We start from the raw sequence: 23,470 nt of genomic DNA, 5'->3' as shown, positions 1-23,470 counted from the left end.
CGTTCTACGTGCCATTTTATCTTCAGAATATAATAAAGATCGGAAAGATGAACCAGGATTTTATAAACTTAGAGGAAATTCTAAAATTTCTCCATAGAAAAACACTTCACTGATGTAAAGAATATTATATATCGAATGGGTGACAAATCTGACAATTAGGAAACTATCCCACATGTTCTGAAAAAGGGGTTGGCAAACTATGGCCCGTGGGCAAGGAATGGCCCACCACCTGTTTTTGTAAATAAAGTTTTATTGGAACACAGCCACAGTCATTTGCGAATGCATTATCTCTGCCTGTGTTTGTGCTACAACAGCAAAGTTGAGTAGTTGCGACAGACCCGATATGGCACACAGAGCCTAAGATATTTACTATCTGGCACTTTACAAAAAAAAGTTTGCTGACTCCTGCCCCAAAGGGACAGAAAGTCACAGGGTCTGGTGATGAAGGACAACGCAAGCCAGTTGGGGAGGAAAGAAGTGGTGTGACTGGGGAGAGGATTCTGAGAGGAGTCATGCCAAGGGAGAGGAGAGGGCAGAGTTGTGCAGAGACAGGATGTGGGGCTGGTCCGAGGGGGAGGCAGAGAGAAGTGCTAGCCAACAAGGCCACCTGAGAGGAAGGTCAAGCCTCAGGAAGTGGCATGTCCCATCCTTTGAAGTCGTTTCCAGAAACTTACAGACCTGAATGCAAATCCTGATGTGCATCAAAGAGTTCCTGAAACCTCTCTTCGGTTTTGTAGGCCCGGATGGTCCAGAGTCCCTGGAGAGAAGATGATAGGTGGGAAAACACCGGGCTCCGGGCTGGGGAAGCAGAGAAAGACCAACGACAGGGAAAAGTCAGAGAGACTCGATGCAAGGAAACCAACTGCCTCCTGCCCTCTGTTGTCGCGTGTCCCACAACTAGCATAGCCAGAGCTGCCCAGAGGGCAGCCTCGGGCAGAAGGGACTATGCCTCTTCTGGAGAGGACCCTCCAGGTCAACCCTCAAACTCCTGGTCACACCATGCTTCCCTTTAACTACCTGGGAATAAAAGCTTCTCTCTGCCCTACCTTTGGGCAGACCCAAATCATAGCTAGATTTAGATAACTGAGTTCTTTCCTTGCTAACTTGTTCACCAAGGTCCTCCTCAAGCATGGCCTCCCTCCATGTTCTTCCCTGACCTCCCTTCCAGGCGGGGATTACTGTTCACTAATTTCTGAGTCGGTTGTGGTTTTAAATTGAATTTTCTGTTAAAGTACTCACCACACTGAATTAGGATTAGCTACTTATGTGTCTGTCACCACCTTCAATTATTAACCTCTTAACGGCTGGGATAAAGTCAATATATCCCTGAAACTGGAACTGTCCCTAGCACAGGCCGGGTGCATGATACGTAAGGTGACTGGGCAGTCTGCTCTCTTGCTGCATCCTCGTACATTTACTGGCGCCTGCTGGTGCCCTAAGGGTCTCTGTATGGGTCACTGCACACCTGAGTATTACACTTCCCCTGTGCCCACAGCACCTGCATGGCCAAGGTGCCTTTGAAGAGTCTTAATTTCAGCTAAAGGAGCCGTTAGATATTTTTATAACTGTCCTGCTGGACACTTGCCCTGGAGTTTGGAGGTCACTGTGGCATGTGACACTGACATCACACTCCCAGAATTTGTTTGTGGTCATAGCAGCCATTCTCTTTTGAGTAACTGCACGTTGGGTTTGGAGCTTGATGTCACATGACTGGCCAATCGTTTCCTTGCCATCTTCTCTGAAAGCACACTGTGCATGAGCTCCAGGGTCTGGCTCAGATAGTGGCCTCAAACAGAAAATGACTGAGCCTTGCTGTCTACACAAAAGAATGGTTGGAACTTATAGCTTATTCTGCCTTCTCCACGTCCTGTCATTGTAGCAAGTCATATCAGCAAAATGTTACACACCCCTAGACAACACTGCTCCACCATCCCGTTAAAACATCTCAGAAAACCAAACCTCACAGTTGTTTAGCTGGTTTTCTTGATGCCTGAAAAGTTTTCTATAGCTTTTACAAAACTGTTCACCCACTAGTCTTTACGCAAATACTTAGGACAAATGACACCCCCCCCAAAGCTTATTAATAAAAAGGAAACACACATTTGCCACAACAAAAACTCCTTTATCCTGATGAACCTGTATTTTTCCACTTGGTACATACAGAGACCATGGGAATCAGCGTTTCTCTCTTTAGCCTGCTTCCAGGAAGCTAAGTTGGTATTAGTTTGCAGTAACTGCCCACAGTTGAGGTTTCTGATATAAATACCTTCCTTCTTTATGTTTTGGCTATTAACCTTGTAGATTTAAGAAATATATTATTATCTACTTTCCTTACAAATTTTGTTTCAATAATAAAATATGTGCATTAATGAGATAAGCTCAGAACTGGTCCATCCTCTGTGATTACCTGTAGAACAGAATGATAAATCATAAAATGCTTTCCCCATTATTTTGACACTAGGAAGCTGAACAGAGTAATAGACTAAACTGATTCCTCTCCTGTGTCCTCCCGAGGGGATTATTTTCAGGATCCATTTATATGGACAGCCCAGGGAAGAAAAACCACAAACAGTGCGGCAGTACACCAAATACTGGTGACAATAAAAAGCAAAACTGAAAATAACGATGCCTATCGTTTTTAAAACAATTAACAACCACAACTTATTTGCCATTTTTTGAGTATGTGAAAGTAATATATTTTTCAAATGTATCACTTCTGACATGAGTGTATTTCCTGACACCTCCTATCCTTTCCCTCATCTTTTCCTTTCCTTTGTCATTTCTAGTAAGTTCAGGGGGGAAAAATCTGTTTTTCTTCTATATTAGTTAAAACATGATAAAATATTTTATATCTCAGGAAAACGTTTACTGCCTTCCTGCTCTGGATTAGGAAGTATGTCATGCCCAGGACAGAAATGGTCCCCATCTTCACGGTGCTCACATTCCCACAGATTATTATTCCATGCACATACTCCATTCTTTCCTTGTGCTAAACTGAAAGCTGCACCTAGTATGACACTGATCTACCTGCTTTAAAGGCCACACTAATAGCGGTTTTTTTGTGTTTGTTTGTTTTTAAATATATCTTTCTTGATTTCAGAGAGAGGAAAGGAGAGGGAGAAGGAGAGAGAGAAACATCAATGATGAGAGAGTCATTGATCGGCTGCCTCCTGCACGCCCCCGACTGGGGATCGAGCCCACAACCCGGGCATGTGCCCTGACCGGGAATGGAACCTCGATCACCTGGATCCTAGGTGGATGCTTAACCACTAAGCCACGCCCAGCCAGGCACTAATGGCGGTTTTAATATTCAATTATCTAATGTTAACTTTGTGAGAAATTTTGGAATATAGTCCGCAGAATTTCAGGAGTCTCCTGAATTATGGCATGAATGGAAGCTAGCTTGCATCGCCTTCCCAACCTGAGCGCCTTGGTACTCACTTGTAGATTCCAGGCGTTTGACATCTCTTGACGTTTCTAAGAAGTATCTCCGAAGAACAAAGAAAACGATGCCAAGGGGAACCAGAGGTATTGCAATCCAAGGAATCACAGCCACCGCCACGCCTACCACACCAGTCACTTGCAGAAATGTCTGAAATAGTGAAAATAGATACAGAGGTCCCCTGTGATATTGTGATTTATAATAATAAATAAATATTTGGTCTTTGCCCCCACTTCTGGCACAGAGCTCCCAAACCCCACAGAATTTAAGTGTTGAGAGTGATCAAGGTATCCTTTGTTATGTTAATGAAGTAACTTTAGGAAAGCACCTACGGATCAGAACTCATTGCCAATGGAGCCAACCTTCCGTTAGAAGATTGAAACTTTCAGTCCCACACCCTGATATCCGGGGAAGGAGTGAGGGGCTTCAGGTTGAATCAATTGCTAATGGCCAATGACTTAGTCAATCATGACTGCATAATGAAGCCTCCATAAAACCCCCCAAAGACAGTTCCTTGCCCTTTTTTCAGAGAGCTTCCAAGCTGGAAAACCAAAATACTTTGCCACCATGATGAGCCCCAAGCTCCACAAGGACAGAATCTCCTTGGGCTTCATTCAGGACCTTGCCCTATGTGTCTCTTCATCTGGCTGTTGATTCAGATCCTTAGTATTCTTTGTAATCAATCAATAATCTAGTGAGTAAACGGATTTTCTTAAGTTTTATGAGGGGTTCTTACAAATTAACAGAACCCAAGGAGGGGTTGCAAGTGAGTCTGAAGTGAAGCGTGGTCTTGTAGGACTGAGCCCTTTGCCTGTGGAATCTGATTGTATCTCTGGGTAGGTAGTGTTAGGACTGAGTTGAATTCTCAGACACCCTGCTGGCGTCCAAGAGTTGCTTGTTGGTGTGGGAACCTTTTTCACCTCCTTATCAAGAATTCTTTTCAAAAACAGATTTAATGAGTTTTTTGTTAGAATTAAATTTCTCACATCCAAAGAGTTGTTGCAAGGGAAGGAAATATTTTCCCATCCAATGAAGTAAGAAAACCATAGGGATGGTCCTATTGATATTTATCGAATGCTTACTCTATGCCAAACACGACGATAAGAACTTTCTAGGGATTAGCTCTTTTGATACACTCAGTAGCCCCGTGTGACAGGCATTACTATTTTCCTTATAGTAATGAGAAAATCTGAGACTCAGAGGAGGTAAGACTTGAATCCCAAAGTATCATGAGCCAATAGATATCACCAGGGAAATTAGCAAGCAGTTATCACACAGGAGGAATCAGAAGATTCAGCTATAAACACAGAGACAAAGAAGTGGTTAACTGTAAATTCAGTACTCAGAAAAGAAGGGAAAATATATAAATGTTTACCTTTGGAAGGGGGTTCTGCTTTCTTGGTTTTCTACCTACAGTTAACATTTACTGTGTGCTGACTATGTATCTGGCTGCACATTAAATACTTCACATGTATGAACTCATTTAATTCTCACAATAGCCCTATTGAGTAGTAGTTATATTATGTCGTTTTATAGATGGAGACACTGAGGCTCAGGAAGAGGAAAAGCAACTTGACCCAGACTGCAAAGCATATGTCAAGGAGCCCGTGTTGTCAGCAGTTATGATATATTTAAGCTTGCCCCTAATTTGGTCAAGTTTATTACTGTCCAGAAAAAAATTTTTGACTTATTGGAGCCTCCGAATTTGTCTTTAGTTTTCCCTCTAAACACCCTGCCTGCTATGAAAGTGGGGTCGAATGGTGGGACATGCAGATGCATACTGGCATGGGCCAAGGCTCCAAAGTTTATAATCTTTGATGGATACAAATCCATGGCCATCTGCATAAGGCACAGGGTTAGGAAACACAGGGAGGAATACAGGACCCCATTTAGAGGGTTCTAAGAAGAGACTTATAACCAAATTTCACAGGCGACTTTAACAAACAGAATGTCATGAAGAATTTGCAGGTAGTAATCAAAGTTGATGGAACTTTTGACCAAGAAGGAGCCAGGCAGCAAAAACTAACACAAGTTCTTCTGTGTCGTCTCAGCACCAGCATCTGCATTCTCTATCTGCCAGCCCAGGGCCTTGCCCACCCTGCCACCCAGGCCAGTGACCGAGGCTCAGTCTGCAAGGGAAGGATTATCGGAGGTGATGTCTGCGCAGACCTAGGTAGGTTATCATTTCACAGCTCTTCCAAATCAGTTTTCTCAGAGGGTCCTCACAACCACCTTGTGAATGAGAAGAGGAAGAACTGTCATTTCCATTTACAGATAAGGAAAGCTGGGAGGTTAAGTGGCTGTCCCAAGCTCTCCCTGGAAGTTACGACATATTATGGAGAAAGCTAGGAGCACACTGCACTTAGGGATCCATGTCCATAGCTACAGACAAGAGGAATATGAAGGAAGGAGGAAACTTCTAGGCATGACACTTTGTGGCCAGGACCCCTTGTGAATCAAACTGCAATATCTTGATGCAGACCCCTGTGCTTTTACTGTTTCTCCCAGTCTCGACTGTGGTTATCAACACAAAACCCAGAGTCAAGAGAATAGGATTCTGAAGGAACAAAATTTGATAATAAATGGAGGAAAACAGGGCTGTCTGGCTTCTTTCCTGTTCTACCTACAGCTGAACAATTTCTTACAGCTACTGGATTAACTGATGCATCACACCCTGCTATGCCCATTAGGAAGCCAAGCCTCTCCCTTCATGCTCATGGGGAGGGGTCCTTCTGGCTAATTCTATGCCTGGTCTAAGGTAATCATGAGGCTTGCCATCATCAGTTGTCAGGGTGGAATAAGTGACTGTGGCTTTTCTCCGGCTGCTGTATCTAAGGTCTATTTTGTTTGAATATGTACTATTGAAATAAGATGGACAACAAACCTCACGCGTACTACAATTTCTGACCTCTCCATATTTCCCCCTCCAACTCCAGGCCTTCCAAAGATTGATAACCTCAGGAAATTGAAGGCAACTCAACACTCTTTGTGATCTTTACTTATTTCATGCCATGTCCTTTTTCTTCTTAGGGGAAAGCCTTGCTTCTTCTTAGTGAAGACATACTTGCTCTGAAATTGCTGAGCATTCAGGGAGATGTAAGGGAAAAAGGTGGTGGATCTCTGAATCAATAAAACCAAACCAAATGCCTGCTTATCAGATTATTTCATATTTTCAAAAGAGAAGATCAATTTGACATTTTTTATTTTGTGCATCAGGAACTGGTATCAATATCAAGAGAAATACAAAAGCTAGATTTTGCACACCACTGAATCCCGGGAAATTCAACCTTATCCACTCCATCCAGGTTGGCCTTCCTGCTAGCAAGCATCCTGATTTGGACGTCAGGATGACTAAGGTAGAGGACCCCGTCACCACCCCCTACGAAGGGATGTCTACATGTACCCCTTACTCTCAGAAAGCTTGCTGCCCTGTGAGCAGCTGTTTCTGACAAACCACACTGGCATCTAAATGAATATTAAGGAGGTATACAAAAGCAAAAAAGGGAAAAGAGCTTACGAAAGATGTTAATGACTTAGTTTAAAAACCTGCCCAATCAAAAACTTTGAAAAATAAAAACACTGTTTCATTGCTAGTGCCCAATGGCAAATTTCCTCCTAATATTGAAGAAATCCCACAATTCTCTAGATCTAGTTGACAACCAACGAAATGTCAGTTACTCATCCTCTCAAATGCTAATAATGGATAACATTTCATACAGCTTGCCATGTGTCCTCACATCATATCCTAGGAGGCGGGATTATCACCTCCATTTCCAAAGCAGGAAAATGGTGCTCAGAGAGGTTTAGTAATTTACCCCGTCAGATAATTCAGTCACTTTTGACCCCAAGCCTGTTCTTTAAATCTCTGCATAATATTGTATCCCATATACATATAAGATTCATATTTGAAAAAATTAATATCTAGATATGATCCTATTTTATATTATTTTCCCCTTTTTTCTGCATTTTCTAGTTTTGCTGGGTTTCTTGTGGTTGTATCTGGTCTCTCCCATGAGGCAACCAGTCCTAGACTCCCAGCTAATTAGAGAATAACAGCCTGCTCAGTTCACAGAGCACAACTGATCATTAAAAGATCTGTAAAATGCTTGCTAATAGAATACACTAACAGGTGTTGATTTAAGAATTATTGTTTGGCCCGGCTAGGCGTGGCTCAGCCGTTGAGCACTGACCTAGGATCTAGGAGATTGCAGTTTGATTCCCGGTCAGGGCACATGCCCCAGTTGAGGGCTCGATCCCCAGTAGGAGGTGTGTAGGAGGCAGCCGATCAATGACTCATCATTGATGTTTCTATCTCTCTTTCTCTCCCCCTTCCTCTCTCTGAAATCAATAAAGAAATTTTTTTTAAAAAAGAATTATTGTTTAAATTAAAAAAATACAAAACACACACAACACAGTTTCTTAAGATAGATGAGTTCTAAAGCCCAGAAAGCAAAATGACTTGCAGGAAAAAGAGCCAAATTTAATTTTAATAGACACATAAAACCCAAGACCCAAGGATGCAAAATGAGGCTGAGTTTTTTATATGTTCAATGTCTGCATCTGGATGGTGGTAAAAACACTAAAATTTCTCTAGGAAGTCTCTTCCTTTAGAATTAACACTGCATTCTAACATTATAGATTTTAACATATTCCATTCCGAAGGACAATTTTAAATACAAAGACCTGTTTGCCTGTTTGGCATTTAACTACCAAACTGACTACAGTACTGTAAGAGTTCCTAGGTATCTACCCACGATTGACTTTCAACTTAATTCCATGGAATTCTGTTCCTGCCAGTCTTTGTGAAGCTTGTGCCAAAGAACATGTTTTCTATAAACAGCAGTTAAAATGTATTCTTCTTATTCTATGCAAATAAATATGTCACCCATACTTCTGGCTCCCTCCACTACTATTGGAACTCTTCCTGCTCGCATACTTACATCAGGCACAGAGTAAAATATGTATTTAATCATAAGGCCACTTAATCAGTAGACAGTACTTTTATTATTTGTTTACAGTATTAAAAAATAAAACAGGGATCATTAAGATGGCTAACACCTCAAAGGGATTTCAAAGCTTTTAAATCTGCTGTCAGTCAGACTCTAAAGAATTCTGTTCCAAGTTGTGATAAGTGCAAATCATCCAGATTGCCTTAAACTATTACTGATCATGCAAAAGATATGACTTAAGTGCAATAAACAAAGCAAGATTCACTTCTTGGCAAGAAAACATGGCAAGATTTTCTTCTGATTTGGAGAAAGAAAAAAAATGATACCTAGTTTTTTGATCAGTAAGCTCTTTAGTGATGTGGGTGTAGGAGAGATTCTTCTATCTATTTATTTTGGAAACATATAAGAGAAAAAATAACCGTTCCATAAAATGACTATCACATAGATTGTGCTGCTGGCTAGTACAAGATTCTTGTGGAGGCAGTAAAATTTTGAACAGGGCTACTTAAAATTCTAAAAGTATTAAGAAATAAAATGTAATTCCTATCAAATACTACTCATTAGACTTCAATTATAGATAAATAGAAGCAAAGGGAAAACTATGGAAGACTCTTAAATGTAAGCTCCTATACCTTAATACCAACCTAGGGTTAGTATTAAATCTGCAGGTGTAAGTTACCCGCTGATATGGCACCTTGCATGTCTTAGGGAGCTCAAAGGTTAATTCCCTCCTTGACCACCTGTTTCTTTTTACCTCACCCAACTCGGTTTACTCTGTTAAATCAGAACTTTACGAAACTTTGGTGAATGAAGAGGTCTACACAAACTCTAAGATTAAGCTTTCTAAACTTGTCCTTTCCTTGGGATACATCATTCCTTTCATTCCTCATTTGGTCTGGGATCTTTTCATACCCACACCAGCTCTGGGACTTGCGTAACCTTCAGTTAGCTCTTCATCCTGAATCCCAGCTAACTCTACTGAAGAGTGGAATGGTGGGGTATGGCTTATAGTTTCTTAACCAACACAATAGATAACAGGGCAATGTAATGCACTTCTTCCTGCTTTGTGATCAGCATATCTCATTAATCAACAGCTCCCTTTCTACCTTCCTCAGTGTTAGAGCTTATTATGAAATTCAAGGCTGTAGTCTATCTATGTGCTACTTTTACAAGGTACCCCTTAAAATAAGGGCACACAAAGATGGAGGTAAAAAGTTGGAAAAGGGTACCCGATGAAAACACCACCCAAAAGAGAGCTGTTGTCTACCTATACCACTATAAACATAACAGCTTTAAGTTAGGAAGGATTCATAGAAATAAAGAAAAACATTTCATAAAAATAAAGGGTCAATTTATACAGATGATATAAAAACATCTAAATTTATATAAGCTTAATAACTTAGTGACAAAATGTATACAGCAAAATCTGACAGAACCCAGGAGAAACAGACAAATTCATACTCCTAGTGGGTATTTTGAACCCATCTCAATAAGAGATTGAACAAACATAAATATCAGTAGATATAAAGATTTGAAAACATGATTAACAAATTTGACATAATTAAAAATATACAATATTGCAGCCAATAACTTAATACATTCTTTTCAACTTCATATTCACTATGCTATAGAAGCAAGTAGCAACAAACTTCAAAGAACAGAAATTGTATACAATATATTTTGACCTCAGTGGATTTAACAAGATATCAATAACAAAACAGTAACTAGAAAGTCACCAAATGTTTAGAAATTCAGTAATATGCTTCTAAATAACACATGGTTCAAAGAAATTATAATACATTTTGAAAGATTTTTACAGAACATAAAATCTATTAATATTAAAATTTGAGGGCAGCAACTAAAGCTGTATTTAGAGGAAAATGTATAACTTTAAACATATACATATATGTATACACACACACACACACACACACATATATATATATATATATATATATTTTTAAAGAAAGGCTACCAGTAATACACAGGGAATCTCTGTATCTTCCTTAATTTTGCTGTTAACCTAAAACTGGTAAAAAAAAAAAAAAAAGTTTTATTAAAAAAAGGTTAAAAATCAAGGGTTTAAAAATCCATCTTAAGATAGAAAAAGAACAGCATATTAAACTAAAGAATGTAGCAGAATGGAAACCAGAAAAAAGTAGACATTAATGAAACAGAAAACTAACTTCCAGGAGAGAAATCAACAAACCCAAAGCTTGGTTCTTTGAAAACATCAATGAGTAAACTCCTACCAAGACTAATTAAGAAAAAGAGAGGGAAAAATTATCATTATCATGAACTAAAATGGGAGAAAACAAGAGATACCACACACATTAAAAAGAGCATATAATAAACATTGTTTTAATAAATTTAAAACCCTTATTGCAAAGTCAAATTTCTTGAATAAGTACATACCAAAAATGACAAAAGAAAATAGAAAATCAGAATAATTCCTTACCATTTTAAGAATCTGAATCCAAAATTCAAAAATTTCTCACAGAAAAGACTAGAGGCTAAGATGGCTTCACAAGTAGATTGTACAAAAAAAACTTTTTACCAAATTTTTCGACAGAACTTGGCCCCAGCATTATCATGATATAAAAACCAGACAAAGTCCATTAAGAGAAAGCAAAATTGCAAACCTGTCTTAGAATACTAAATAACGTACCAATAAATGGAATCTAACAATAAAAAGGGATAATATTTCACAATTGAACATAGCTAGGGAAGCCCTGAATCTACAAGGCAGGCTGGAACTCTTGGGCAGGAGCTGACACTTATTCAAAAGCATAATTTCTTTTTCTTCAGGAAGTCTTAACTCTTAAGGTCTTTCAACTGACTAAGTCAGGTCCACCTAGATAATCAATTGATTATGGACTTGAATCGCATCTACAAAATACCTACGCAACAACACCTAGATTACTTTTTGATTGACTAACTGGGGAATGTAGCCTAGCCAAGCTGAATGTAGCCTAGCCAAGTTGATAAAACTGCCCATCATCACAAGGAGGAAACACTTCCCATCTCCTTTCAGAAGGCCAGCATAACTCTGATACCAAAAACTGACTAAATATTCTTGATTTTAAAAAGTAAAAACTCTCAGCAAATTAGGAATTAAAGGAAACTTTTTCAATCTTACAACAAATATATACTCTGAAAATTGCAGTTAACATCATTCTTAATAGAAAAATATTGAAAGATTTTTGCCCTATGAGAGTATAAGAAAGTCTTATCTCATGATTTCTATTTAACATTGTCCTGGAAGCTCTAGCCATAGCAGTAAGTCAAGAAAAGGGCATAAAAGTCATAGGTACTGGAGATGAAAAAGTCAAATTGTTACTATTCAAGTACGGCAGGAGAAAAACAAGTACCGCATGATATCATTTACCTAAAAATGAAAAACCAAATATGAGCTCATAGATATAGAGAACTGATTGGTGGTTGCCAGGGGAGTGGGGGTGGGTGAATGGGTGAGGGAGTTAAAAAGTACAAACTTCCAGTTATAAACAAGTCATGGGGATGTAATGTACAGCATGGCGACTATAGTTAATAATACTGTATTGTATACTTGAAAGTTGCTAAGAGAGTACAAATATTGAATCATTATGTTGTATATCTGAAACTTATATGTCCATTATACCTAAATTAAATAAAAATACAAAGCACTTCATTACCATACTATTATGGCACCTCGAAGTCAACAATACTTCCTTAATATCATAAATTACCTATCATGTTCAAACTTCCCTGTCTGATTTTTAAGTAATTAATTTGAATTAAAATGTAGATAAGACAGCACCGCGCCCCCCCCCCCCCCAACACACACATTGCATTTGGTGGGTATATCCCTTAACCCATCGGTTGCTCTTCCTTTTTTTGTCCTTGCAATTCTTTAATTTTTTTATTTTCCAATTATAGTTGACGTACAATATTAGTTTCAGGTATACAACATAGTGATTAGACATTTATATATCTTACAAAGTAATCTTGCCCATAAGTCTAGTATCTTAATCTGACACCATATGTAGTTATTAAAAGATTATTGACTATATTCCCTATACTGTACTTTATATCCCCTTGACTAATTCTATAACTGGCACTTTCTTATTTCTTAATCCCTTCACCTTTTTAACCCATCTCTCCAACACCCTCCCATCTGGCCATCATCAATTAGTTCCCTGTATCTTTGTGTTATTTTTGTTTTGTTTGTTCATTTATTTTGTTTTAGATTCCACATATAAGTGAATTATATTTTACTTGTCTTTCTCTGTCTGACTTATGTCACTTAGCATAATACCCTCTAGGTCCATCAATGTTGTTGCAAATGGCAAGAGTTCATTCTTTTTTGGCCGAGTAATATTCCATTGTATCCATGTACCATCTTTTCTTTAACCATTTGACTATCGATGAAAACCAGACTTTTGATTGAAGAATTTAAACCACTTACATTTAAAGGAATTATTAAGAGGTATGCAAGCCGGGTGTGGGGAGGGTAAACAAAAAAATAATGGCTTCTGCCTGCCCTTCTGTCCGGGAGAAAGCTGCTCCTCTGTCCTCACTCTGAAGCCAGACAGTGCAGTTCCTCCCTGTATGTCCCTGGCACTTTTCAAGCTGCTGCTCCAGCAATGGAGCTCAGAGCAAGTGAGTCTGTTGGTGAGTAAATCCATGCACCAGCCCCTGAAGGGGCACCTGGGACTCCAGCAAGTGGCCTGCTCTTTCACTCAGCCACTATTCCTGCTGGTTTTCACAGCCAGAGTTACGGGGATTTCTCTTCCTGGGAGTAGGACCCTGGGCTGAGGACCATCAAGTGGTACCCCCCTAACTCCTGGAGGGGGTACCACTGCTGCCCGGATATTCCCTACCCCCATTTCTTAACTGTCACACTGTGAGTGTGGGGCCTGTCCCCCCCCCCCCCACCGGCATCTCCAGCCCTCCTACAGTATCAATGTAGCCTCTGAATATCCCTAATTATATAGGACCTTCTGTTCAGCTAGTCTTCAGGCTGTTCTCAAGGGCGGTTGTTCTGTAGTTTAGATGTAATTTTGATGTAGTCACGAGGGGAGGGGAGCATGGTGTTTACCTACTCTGCCATCTTGACAAAGAGTTCTTCCTTGCAATTTATTTGTGAAAAAAAATCTCATCTTTTGTCCTTTAGTTTTGTTTCAGGATTTGCTGACTGCATCCCATGGTGTCATTTCACATATTCCTCTATCGCTTGCATTTCCTATAAACTGTTAGCCACGGGAAGCTTTTAAAAGTGCACACGTCAAGCCAGGCCAGCGTGGCTCAGAGGTTGAGCACTGACCTATGATCCAGGAGATCTCAGTTCAATTCCTTGTCAGGGCACATGCCCCGGTTGTGGGCTCGACCCCCGGGGCGGGGAGCTGTGCAGGAGGCAGCCGATCAATGACTCTCATCATTGATGTTTCTATCTCTCTCTCCCTCTCTCTTCCTCTCTCTGAAATCAATAAAGATATATTTAAAATAAATAAATGTGCACATGTCAAGACCCTCCCCCCCAAAAAATGTGTTCAGAAGGACTGATGTGGGTGCTGGGAATCTCTGACTTTCCTCAGATCCCCAAGTGAGTCCAAGTCTGGCCTCAGGTTTGGCAACTGCCAGCCCATAGGACTCTACCAGTAGCCACAAGTCAGCCTCAGCCACAGCAAGTATCAGGCAGACACTATGGTTCTCATCTCCAGGGCTGGGCCGTGGGGGCGGTCACTGCAGGAAGGTGTCAGCTGTCTTCTATGGGTTAACTGAGACTCACAGTGGGAACTTTCTGGGAGCCCCCGTGCATGTGCCTCCTTCCTCGAACCCAGGTTAGGGAAACTTCTTAAGTGACGAGGACCTGCCCTGGCCTTGAGAGTATGTGTCGGAGGAAGAGCAACACTCTTGCTGCTGTGGTCCCTGAGGATAAGTGTGCTGTGTGTCCACAGGGTGGGTGACTTCACCCAGCCTAAGGGCCACAAGCTGCTGACTGTGCCCCCTTCTATTCTGGGTTGCTGCGCAGGGGGCCTGGGACACAGGACAAAGCCTGTGCTCTTTCTCGTCTGCTGATAGTCCCCCTCCCCCACTCCCCAGGACCAAGTGTCCACTACTAACTGCCAGCACTTCACTGCCATGGTCCACAGCAGTCCCAGTGATCTTCCCATCGCCTTCATGAGATCACTGCACTACCCTGCTCTAAGCCCACCCATGACTCCCATCACCCTGAAGAGGTCCACACTCCTCGCCATGGCTGACGAGGCCCAGCACAGTCTGGCCCACACCTACTTCTCCCATCACGTCTTCATTCTTTCCTCCTTCCTCCTGGGCCACACTGGTCCTGGAAGAGGCTGACCTCATTCCAGCCTCAGGGTCTCTGCATTTGCCATGTCATCTTCCAGGAATACTCTTCCTCCAGGTCTTCACAGGACCCACCACTCACATCTCCACTGAAAATTCACCTCCTCCAAGAAACCTTCCCTGAGCACCTTGTGCAACCTAGCACCTCCCCATCACTCTATCTTATCCTACCTTACTTTTCTTTATAGAATTATCATTATTTGAAATTATATTGTTGATCTGTTTGCTTCTTCCTTTCCTTTGTGAATGTTTTGAGGGGAGGGGCTTTAGTCATCTGTCACCAAAATATCTCAAGCAACAGGCACAGGTGCTCAATAAATATCTGTTGAGTAAATCAATAGAAAGAGGGGTGGATTCATAGATGAACACAGGATTTTCTCAATCCCACCTCTACACACACACACACACGAAAGGACTCATTGGTTTCAGCCTGAGTCCTGCTCCGATTTGCACAGGTGTCATTGCAAAAGCCACTAGAAGCTATACCCGAGGGTCCTTTTTTGGAGGCAGAAGGTCTTACAGGACCAGGTACCCCACATGGGGATGTACTTCACAGGAACAGGGAGGTTTGGGGGCCTCATGTTGGAAAACTGGATTTCAAGTTAAACACTGGCTTTTACAGAAAATTATTGATCAGTAAGGGACCCCACTGAGGACAGATAGGCTTGGAAATAAAAGAGCAGGTAAGCCCTGGGGGAAAGGGGTTGCTGCTCAACATTTTCCAAGGAGAAGGACTTCCTAAGTCTCCCTACTCTGGTCCTGAGACCACAGACTGGAGGCTCCCTGGGTTACCACAGGCTGCTTCTTTCATTTCAAGAAGCCCAGCTCCTCCTAGTTTGTATTGGTGGCTGCTGGCAATTGCTCGGGGCAGGAGCCCATCTGGTAGATGGGGTGGGCCCCCGCTAAGGCCACTCCGCACCCTCTCTTTGCCCTTGGATCCTCCTTGGCTCACAGAGTATAGACTTTTCTTCCTTCTGTCCAAGAAGGGACTCTAGAAGATTGAGCTGATGAACATCAGATTTTCTGCCAGGCCAGCTTCAGCCCTGGGATGTTCAGAGCAGCTTCTCCCTTCAAACCTCAGCTTCGGAGCCTCCTTGCCCATGGCTGTTCAGTATGGAAGGAGGCTCCTGGCTGAGGGAGACTCAGACAGAATGGCTCAGGTTGTAATCACCAGGGGTGGGCAGTGGGGGCCACTGCAGGAAGAGGCATGAGCACAGCTGTCTGAAGCAGTAAAATGTTTGTCCTCTCTGCAGAGTACCTCAGCCAGCAAGCTGCTGTGGGGTCAGCCTCTTGCCACCATGGTCCTATCACCGAATTTTGGGGTTGGAAACAACCAAGGTCTTTGTCCAGCTCTTCCACAGGGTGATGTCTCTTGAGTGCTCTCATCTGGAGACTGGCTTCTCTGATTCTACCTTTGCTGGGGTGGCCAAAGGGGCATCCCCATAGGCCTGGCAGCCACCGACCAGATGGTATTTCTCCCCATGCCAACCCACCTGGGTTTCTCCATACCTTTGGTAGAGGACATGGTAGTGACCAGGACATGGTATAGGAGGGAAGGTGGGAGCCAGTGCTGCTGGAAAAAAACTCACAACTAATCACTTGTGCTATATACTATCCTGCCAGGACATCCCCCCCTCATGTCTCTTCCAGCTTCTTGCTGAAGCCTTCTAGTCTGCTTGGCATCCAAAACATAGCCTTGGCCCATCACTTCTACGATTCCTCTAGAGAAGGGGTGTTGGCTGCGAAAGCAAGTCTGTGGAGCCTGGAGCAGCAGGAGACCAGAAAATCTTCCCCACTCCCAGAGAAAACAGAATCCAAAAATAATTGCAATCATGATCCCCTCCATCTCTCCCACAATAGAGAAAAGATTTCTTACAGCCTGCCACTTCTGAGGCTTTAAGGAAATGCCTTCCAAGTTTTGGAAAATAATCTACTACAAATCGTTTCAGAACCTCCCCCACATGGGCAACTCCTCTCAGGCCCCATTCATGCTGCTTTTTTCAACCACACTGAGCTCCAGCCCTCTGGTACTCTTACCTAGATTAGAAAAATGCCAAATACTGAGGCAGAGTGGCCTGGGGGTCCAGAGCCAGATTCTGGGTCCCAAGCCTAGGCTGACATCAACCCAACCTCCTGGGACACCATTTCCTCACCACTTCATCACTCCCCTTGGTTCTTCTGCTCTTCCCATGGGTTGAGCCCACGCTTTCCCCCAGTACTCAGCAGCTCAGCCCGGGATGCATCTGAGGGGACCTATGTGGATGTCTACATGACAACACACTGAAGGTGATTTAGTTTAAAGTGAGGTTCATGAGTGGAGCTCAACAAATCTTCCTCAGACTTCTCCACTTATCAATTGTCAACAAAATGCACTTGATTTTTGCTAAGAGGCCCACCAGTAAAGGGTCTGAATGGAAGTATCTTATAGCCCAAAGGGGAAGTTACACTGATAAAGATGAACACCTTTCTGAACACTTGCCCAGGACTGACACTGCACCTGTCCTCAGCAGTGAGCAGGAGCACTGTGTGTCTCCAAGAGGGCCCCAGGCCAATGGCATTATGTATATCTAGGGTAGTTCTCAGAAGTGATGGACAAGCTCAAGAGGATCATGTGGCAGCCAGCTAAGGTTGTGTGTACACCAGTCCTGTACAGATGCCCAGCCTAGGCCCACCTGCTGTGCGGCACTCCCAGGGAACAGAGGACAAGTTAGATTCAATGCAGACGATCCTGTCAGTCATCTGTCTCAGGCAACCAAACAGATGGCTATCTGGTAGAGAACTAATGGGGAAGGGTCCCCGGGAACAACACATTTCCACAGTTACCTTGCCATGGAAAGCGGGAGGTCAAATAAGGAATCAGTGACTTCAGGCTCTCAAGGTTTTGTGGAGAGCAGGCTAGAGGCAGAGGCACCCTGCCTGTGCCCTCACACCTATGCCCTAGTCAAACAGCCACTCTGTGGAGCACACCTGCAGGCTGGCATGCTCTAGGGACCACAGCGAGGCAAGGGAACCCCACATTCTGAGAAGAGCAGGAGAAGCAAGATTAACCTAAGCTGAGTTTACAGCACTGACCCTAAGAGATGTGTGTGGACTGGCAAATCAAGGAAGGCTCCTTGGGGGTGGGCCTGAAGGACAAGTGAGATACAGACTCGTGGAGGGGAGAGGGACGGCACTTTAGTCAGGGAGAGCAGAGATAAGCTCTCCTTGACCTTGTTCTGCCTCAAATGTCAATTCATAGAACCCTCATGTTTTTAGAACTGAGGACTCAAAAAAACATGAGGCTAAAGGGGCCAACCCAAGGTTATACAGGGGGTGGAGGCATGTTCTGCTCCATGGTAGGGCTTTTGGACTTACAGCTCAAAGAATGTAAGGACACGCTCATCACATTTCAAAGTGACACTGGGAGAGATGTTAAAGGTGCTACAAGGCAAAGTGAGGATGCTGAGTGACTTCACAGAGTGGGAATGATGGGTCCATTTTAATATGAAATTGAAAACAAATTCATGACAAAATGAAAACCCAATCAGTACACTCCTCTCTCCGCCAAAAGGAAAATAACAGCAATGGCACCACCATGAAAGGGTGAGCTGTGGGCGCAGCAGCCGCCCAGGTGAGAAACAGGCAACACTGAGACAAGGCGGTATCAAAAGACCATCTGGTGCTACTCAGAGGAGGAGGCAGACGACTCTGCCCTTAGCATGGTCAGGCCCACAGAAAGCAATCGTATTTGCGGCACCCTTTGATACAGTGTGGCCCAGAACTTCCTAGTAGTGAGAGAGAACCTTCTTTAGGAGGGGGCCCCTGTGGCTGACCTTTAATAAGCAAAAACAGGACATTTGTTTGCTGGGGCTGTTGCAGAGGAATGTGCTCAGGAGGTCGATTGCCTGGGCTACCTTTTTAGAAGTTGAATAATTGGGTTGAGAACCACAGCACTTTCTTTCACTCCTAAATTGCTTGAATTAGCATGATGCATGCTGGGGAGTGGTAGGAGGTAAAATGTGAAGGAGAGGGCTCTGGAGGAGGTTTGTCCTGACAGGTGGGCCAGCAGGAGACCACTCAGGTTCTCCAAGGCTTCAGAGAGATTACTTGTCTGGGAGCATCCCTTTGATCTGGTGAGGCTACCGGTATCCTCTCAGGACCTGGTTGGGAGTCTGGGGAAGGCAGAATAGCATATACAAATGATTTATCAACTTAACAGGGCTTGAAACTCACCTGAGGATTCCACAGAACAATTTAAAAATACCTGTAAGTGAATTCTTGGGCCAACCCTCAGAAAACATCCAAAACTGGAGTGGGGCTCGGGGCATCTGCACTTTAACTTCCCTAGCTGTTCTGACACTGTGGTCCATGGATAGTGACCAAGTTATTGTCTGAACTGGTGGCTTTTGAGAGTCAAAGTGGGCAATATTAAAAACTGCACCAGGCATAGGTGTGAACAAGGACTATTCAAGGGAAACACAGCTATAGTTGTCCTATGCATGAATCACACTTGACAAAAGCTAGCGTGACAAAAACACAACCCTGTGTACAGTATTCAGGAGGTAGGCTTTGACCTACTTACTATGTGACTCGAAGCAAGTTATTTTATCCCTCGGAACCTCAGTTTCTTCGCATGGAAAAGAGAGCTTCATTGTACATTTAGTACAAAATTCTCTTTTGGCAAAGGCAGCCCTGGGCCCATTTCTGTTCTCTACAACCTGATCCTTTTCAGTGTGCAAGTATGTTTAAATTGTTTTGTGGAGTTTTATATTTGACTCTCAACTATGCATTACTTTAGGCAAAGCTTATATAATGTTCTGAGCCTGGAACCTAGGAGATAGCGGAAGGATGCTATATGCTTGTTTTGCCAGTTTGATAAAATACTGTAATCCTCTCTCCTCTTCCTCTGTCACCAAGAGATGGGAAAAAGGGCAGAGATTGCAAATGCGCACCAAGCAATCCTCCTGTGACAGTGGGCCTCTCATTCTTCCGCCAGTACTTCCCAGAGAGATTTCGTCCAGAGCCATCAAGCATTCCATGGACATTGTTGATGAAGAAAATTTCTCTCTACTGCTAGTCACATCTCCTTTCCCTTCTCATGGGGGCTTAAACGATGTTTTGGGGGCAGGCAATAAAATCTAAATGTTTACAAACTAAACATCAATTGAAAGAGCCTTTGTCCTTGGTGTGGCAGTTTGGAATGTGAGTTTTCTCAACCCAGTGAGTGCTGCAAATCAAAATCACAATGTGGTATCACCTTACTTCTTAGAATGTTAGCTATTACCTCACACCTAGTATCAAAACACAAACAAAAAACAAAAAATAAGTGTTCAAGAGCATGTGAAGAAAGGGAACCCTTGTGCACTGTAGATGGAAAGAGTATAGAGATTCCTCAAAAAATTAATAATAGGACTACCAATTCTACTTCTGGGTATGTATTCAAAGAAAACAAAACACTAACTCGAAAGGACATATGTAACCCCCTGTTCAATATGGCATTATTAACAATAGCCAAGATATGTAAACAACCTATCTGCCCAGCGATGGGTAAATGGATAAAGAAAATCTGTTGTACATATACACAATGGAATATTATTCAGCCATAAAAAAGGAAGGAAATTTTGCCACTTGTGACAACATGTAGAGACCTCACAGACATTATGCTAAGTTAGACAGAGAAAGACAAATACTGTATGATTTCACTTATATGTGGAAATTAAAACAAAACCACAAAGAAACCAAGCTCACAGATACTGAGAAAGATTGGTGGTTGCCAGAGGCAGGGGTAGAAGGTGAGAGAAATGGATGAAAGCGGTCAAAACGTACAAACTTCCAGTTATAAAATAAGTAAGTCATGGGGATGCAATGTATAGCATGGTGATTATAATTAATAATAATATGTTTTATATTTGAAAGTCTATAAGAGAATAGATCTTAAAAGTTCTCATCACAAGAAAAAAAATTTTCTTATAACCATATAAAGTAATGGACGTTAACTAGATTTACTGTGGTGATCATTTTGCAATGTATACAAATATTAAATCATTATGTTGTACTCTTAAAACTAATATAATATGTCAATTATACCTTAATCAAAAAAAGTTTTTTAAGAATATAAAAAAGCAAGCCACAGACTGGAAGAATATATTCACAAAGGACTAGAATTAAACATATATATATATAACTACTATTGCCCAGCTAGCGTGGCTCAGCAGTTGAGCATTGACTTTTGATCCTGGAGAACTCAGTTCGATTCCCAGTCAGGGCACATGTGGGGTTGATCCCCAGTAGGGGGCATGCAGGAGGCAGCCAATCAATGACTCTCTCATCATTGATGTTTCTCCCTCTCCCTCTCCCTTTCCCTCTCCCTCTCCCTTCTTCTCTCTGAAATCAATAAAGACATACTTTTTAAAAACCTATTATTAAATATATATACATATAAACACCTATATATCAACAATAAAAAGAATTTTTTTTAATTTAAAAAAAAATCAGCAAGAGATCTGAAATAGTAATTCACAAAAGAAGATACCTGAGTAGCCAATTAACACACATGAAAAAGAGCTCAGTATCATTAATCATCAGGGAAATGCAAATTAAAACTACAAAGAGACCAGTCACACCCACTAGAAAGGCTAAAATAAAAAAACTGATAATACTAAATGTTCCAAAGATGTGAAGCAATTAGAACTCTCATACATTGCTGGTGGGTGTACAAAATGGTGCAACTATCTTGAAAATTTTTATGGTAATTTTTAAGTTAACATACCTTATGACCCAGCAATTCCCAGCAATTCCACTTCAAAGTATCTGATCCAACAAGAATGAAAACATGTTCACATAAACACTTGTGCAATAAGGTTCACCGCTAAAAAGTGTCCACATCCCAAATGTCCATCAGCTGGACAACAGATAAATTATGGTATCTTCATACCATAGAATATCACCCAGAAAAGTCAGGCAACAACACGGATGGAGCTCAAAGCACATGTTGAGCAAAAGAAGGCAGCCACAGGAAAACATACTGCATCGATTCCTTTTACATTTAAGTAGCCTGAGAACGGAAAACTCATCTATGTTGACAGAAGTCTGGGAGAAGCGTGGAAATGGACTGCTGAGGAGCAAAACAGACTTTCTAAGGTGATGGAAATGCTCTATGTCATGTTTTGTGTGGTAGTCACTGGAAAGGAAACAATTATCAAAACATATCCAACTAAAAAAATGTTTATTTTCTTGTATATAAACTAGACCTCAATAAAAAAATCGATAGGTTAAAAAAATAAAGAGACCATTACCATTAGTTCATGTTCAAGCAGGTGTTGGCAGTGTGTTAAATCACAGTCACAAGGTCACATGGTGATTCTCTAGGGTACACTGGGGATAGGGGAGGATGGGGGAGCATATGGGAGGGCTATAGTAACCAGCCTGTGTGACTCCAACAAAAACTGGCTCCTGCCTCGCGTTTGTCATATCTCCCACTGGGTGCTGGCCCTTTGGTATGATGCTAGAGCTGTACCATCTGCTTGGAGACTCTACGCAGGTGATAATCAGAGAACACGAAATCAACGAACCCAGAGAAAGGCTGCAAGAAACAAATCAGTCGAGAAACTCACAAGCAGAAAACCACCACAAGACAGCAGAAATGACAATCAATCATATCCCATATCAGATTTAAGAAATACAGCCATAGGTAAAATAGCAAGTGCAAGACATTACTAAAACTGAAGCCAAGTTCTCCAGACTGCCCTCCTGTTCATCTTATCAAGAAAACTCAGAGAGTACATAGAACTGAATGAATGTAATCAAGACCAGCACATTGCAGACTCTAAAGGTGCTTAAAATAAGTAAATACAAGGTGGGGCAAAATTTGCTTGTAATACAATAATTAATAGATAATAATATAAGAACAGACTGTGTTTCGTGTACTCACAACTGGAATCCGACTTTTGCCCGTCCTGCATTTAGCCACTCGCCTCTCCCTAGCAACAGCTGTCCATTTTATCATTCCTGAAGACGTAAGATGGCAAGGAGAGAAAGCCCCAAGAGTGGCCACTACTGTTTTGCAATGGACATCCTCCAATAATGCCAGCATGTAACGTCCTATGCTTTGCACAATACCATCAAGCTTGATAAAAATGTGATCCTGATTATTTTTTCCTTTTAGGTCTTAATTAGCTTCTTGTTAAACTATGAGCATTATCGTTGGAGCACACATGCTGGGACAGACAAATTGGAACACTGGTTGCCAGCCTGGGAGGGTCCCCGGTGACTGACTGTCACCATGCTGATGTGGACGGTCCGCTTTCTAAGTGTGCTACCCATCACACTGGGAAAAACCTGACCGGCTCATCTTTCGTTTAAAAAACACAAAGGTAAAGAAATTGTATGAGTGACTGTGTGTGAATCCTATCACCCTGATCTCAAAACCTGAGGGTCAAGAGCTTGTAAATATTTCCAGTAACCCACATCATCAATTCTCCTTCCTATTAACGAGGAAACCCACTTTTAACTTGGCAGTTTGCATGAATCATTATTCCTGGGACTGGCAGAATATTTTCACGGAATATTCCATCCTTGCAAATGCTCTGACTAAAACGCTTTTGTTGATTTTAAAAGCGTGAAAACACTGTGATTCGGTTAAAATGGACGAGTTTACTTTTAAAGAGTCGGTAAAACAGAGATCTTTCAAATGAGGGGAAGGCAGCCTCACTAACAATCTCCTTTGTCCCAGGGGGATTTGAGGGAGGGAGTG

At 42.0% G+C, this 23,470-nt stretch overlaps 1 protein-coding gene and 1 pseudogene across 1 annotated transcript in view; both read right to left on the bottom strand.

Moving 5' to 3' along the window:
- ABCC4 (ATP binding cassette subfamily C member 4 (PEL blood group)) overlaps positions 1 to 23,470 on the bottom strand; it is a 227,153-nt gene that overhangs the window by 47,116 nt on the left and 156,567 nt on the right. Inside the window, exons 21-22 of the mRNA XM_087814273.1 lie at positions 3,442 to 3,592; positions 679 to 798 (exon numbers count right to left, since the gene is read on the bottom strand). Coding sequence (XP_087670399.1) covers positions 679 to 798; positions 3,442 to 3,592 — 271 coding nt within the window. The remainder of the gene's footprint in view (positions 1 to 678; positions 799 to 3,441; positions 3,593 to 23,470) is intronic.
- On the bottom strand, positions 15,999 to 17,478 carry LOC148093672 (DPEP2 neighbor protein-like; annotated as a pseudogene).

This window comes from Miniopterus natalensis, chromosome 2, assembly GCF_054644295.1.
Source record: "Miniopterus natalensis isolate mMinNat1 chromosome 2, mMinNat1.hap1, whole genome shotgun sequence".
Lineage (NCBI taxonomy): Eukaryota > Metazoa > Chordata > Mammalia > Chiroptera > Miniopteridae > Miniopterus > Miniopterus natalensis.
The sequence above is the reverse complement of the archived record's forward strand: the minus strand, read 5'-3'. Positions and strand labels throughout refer to the sequence as shown.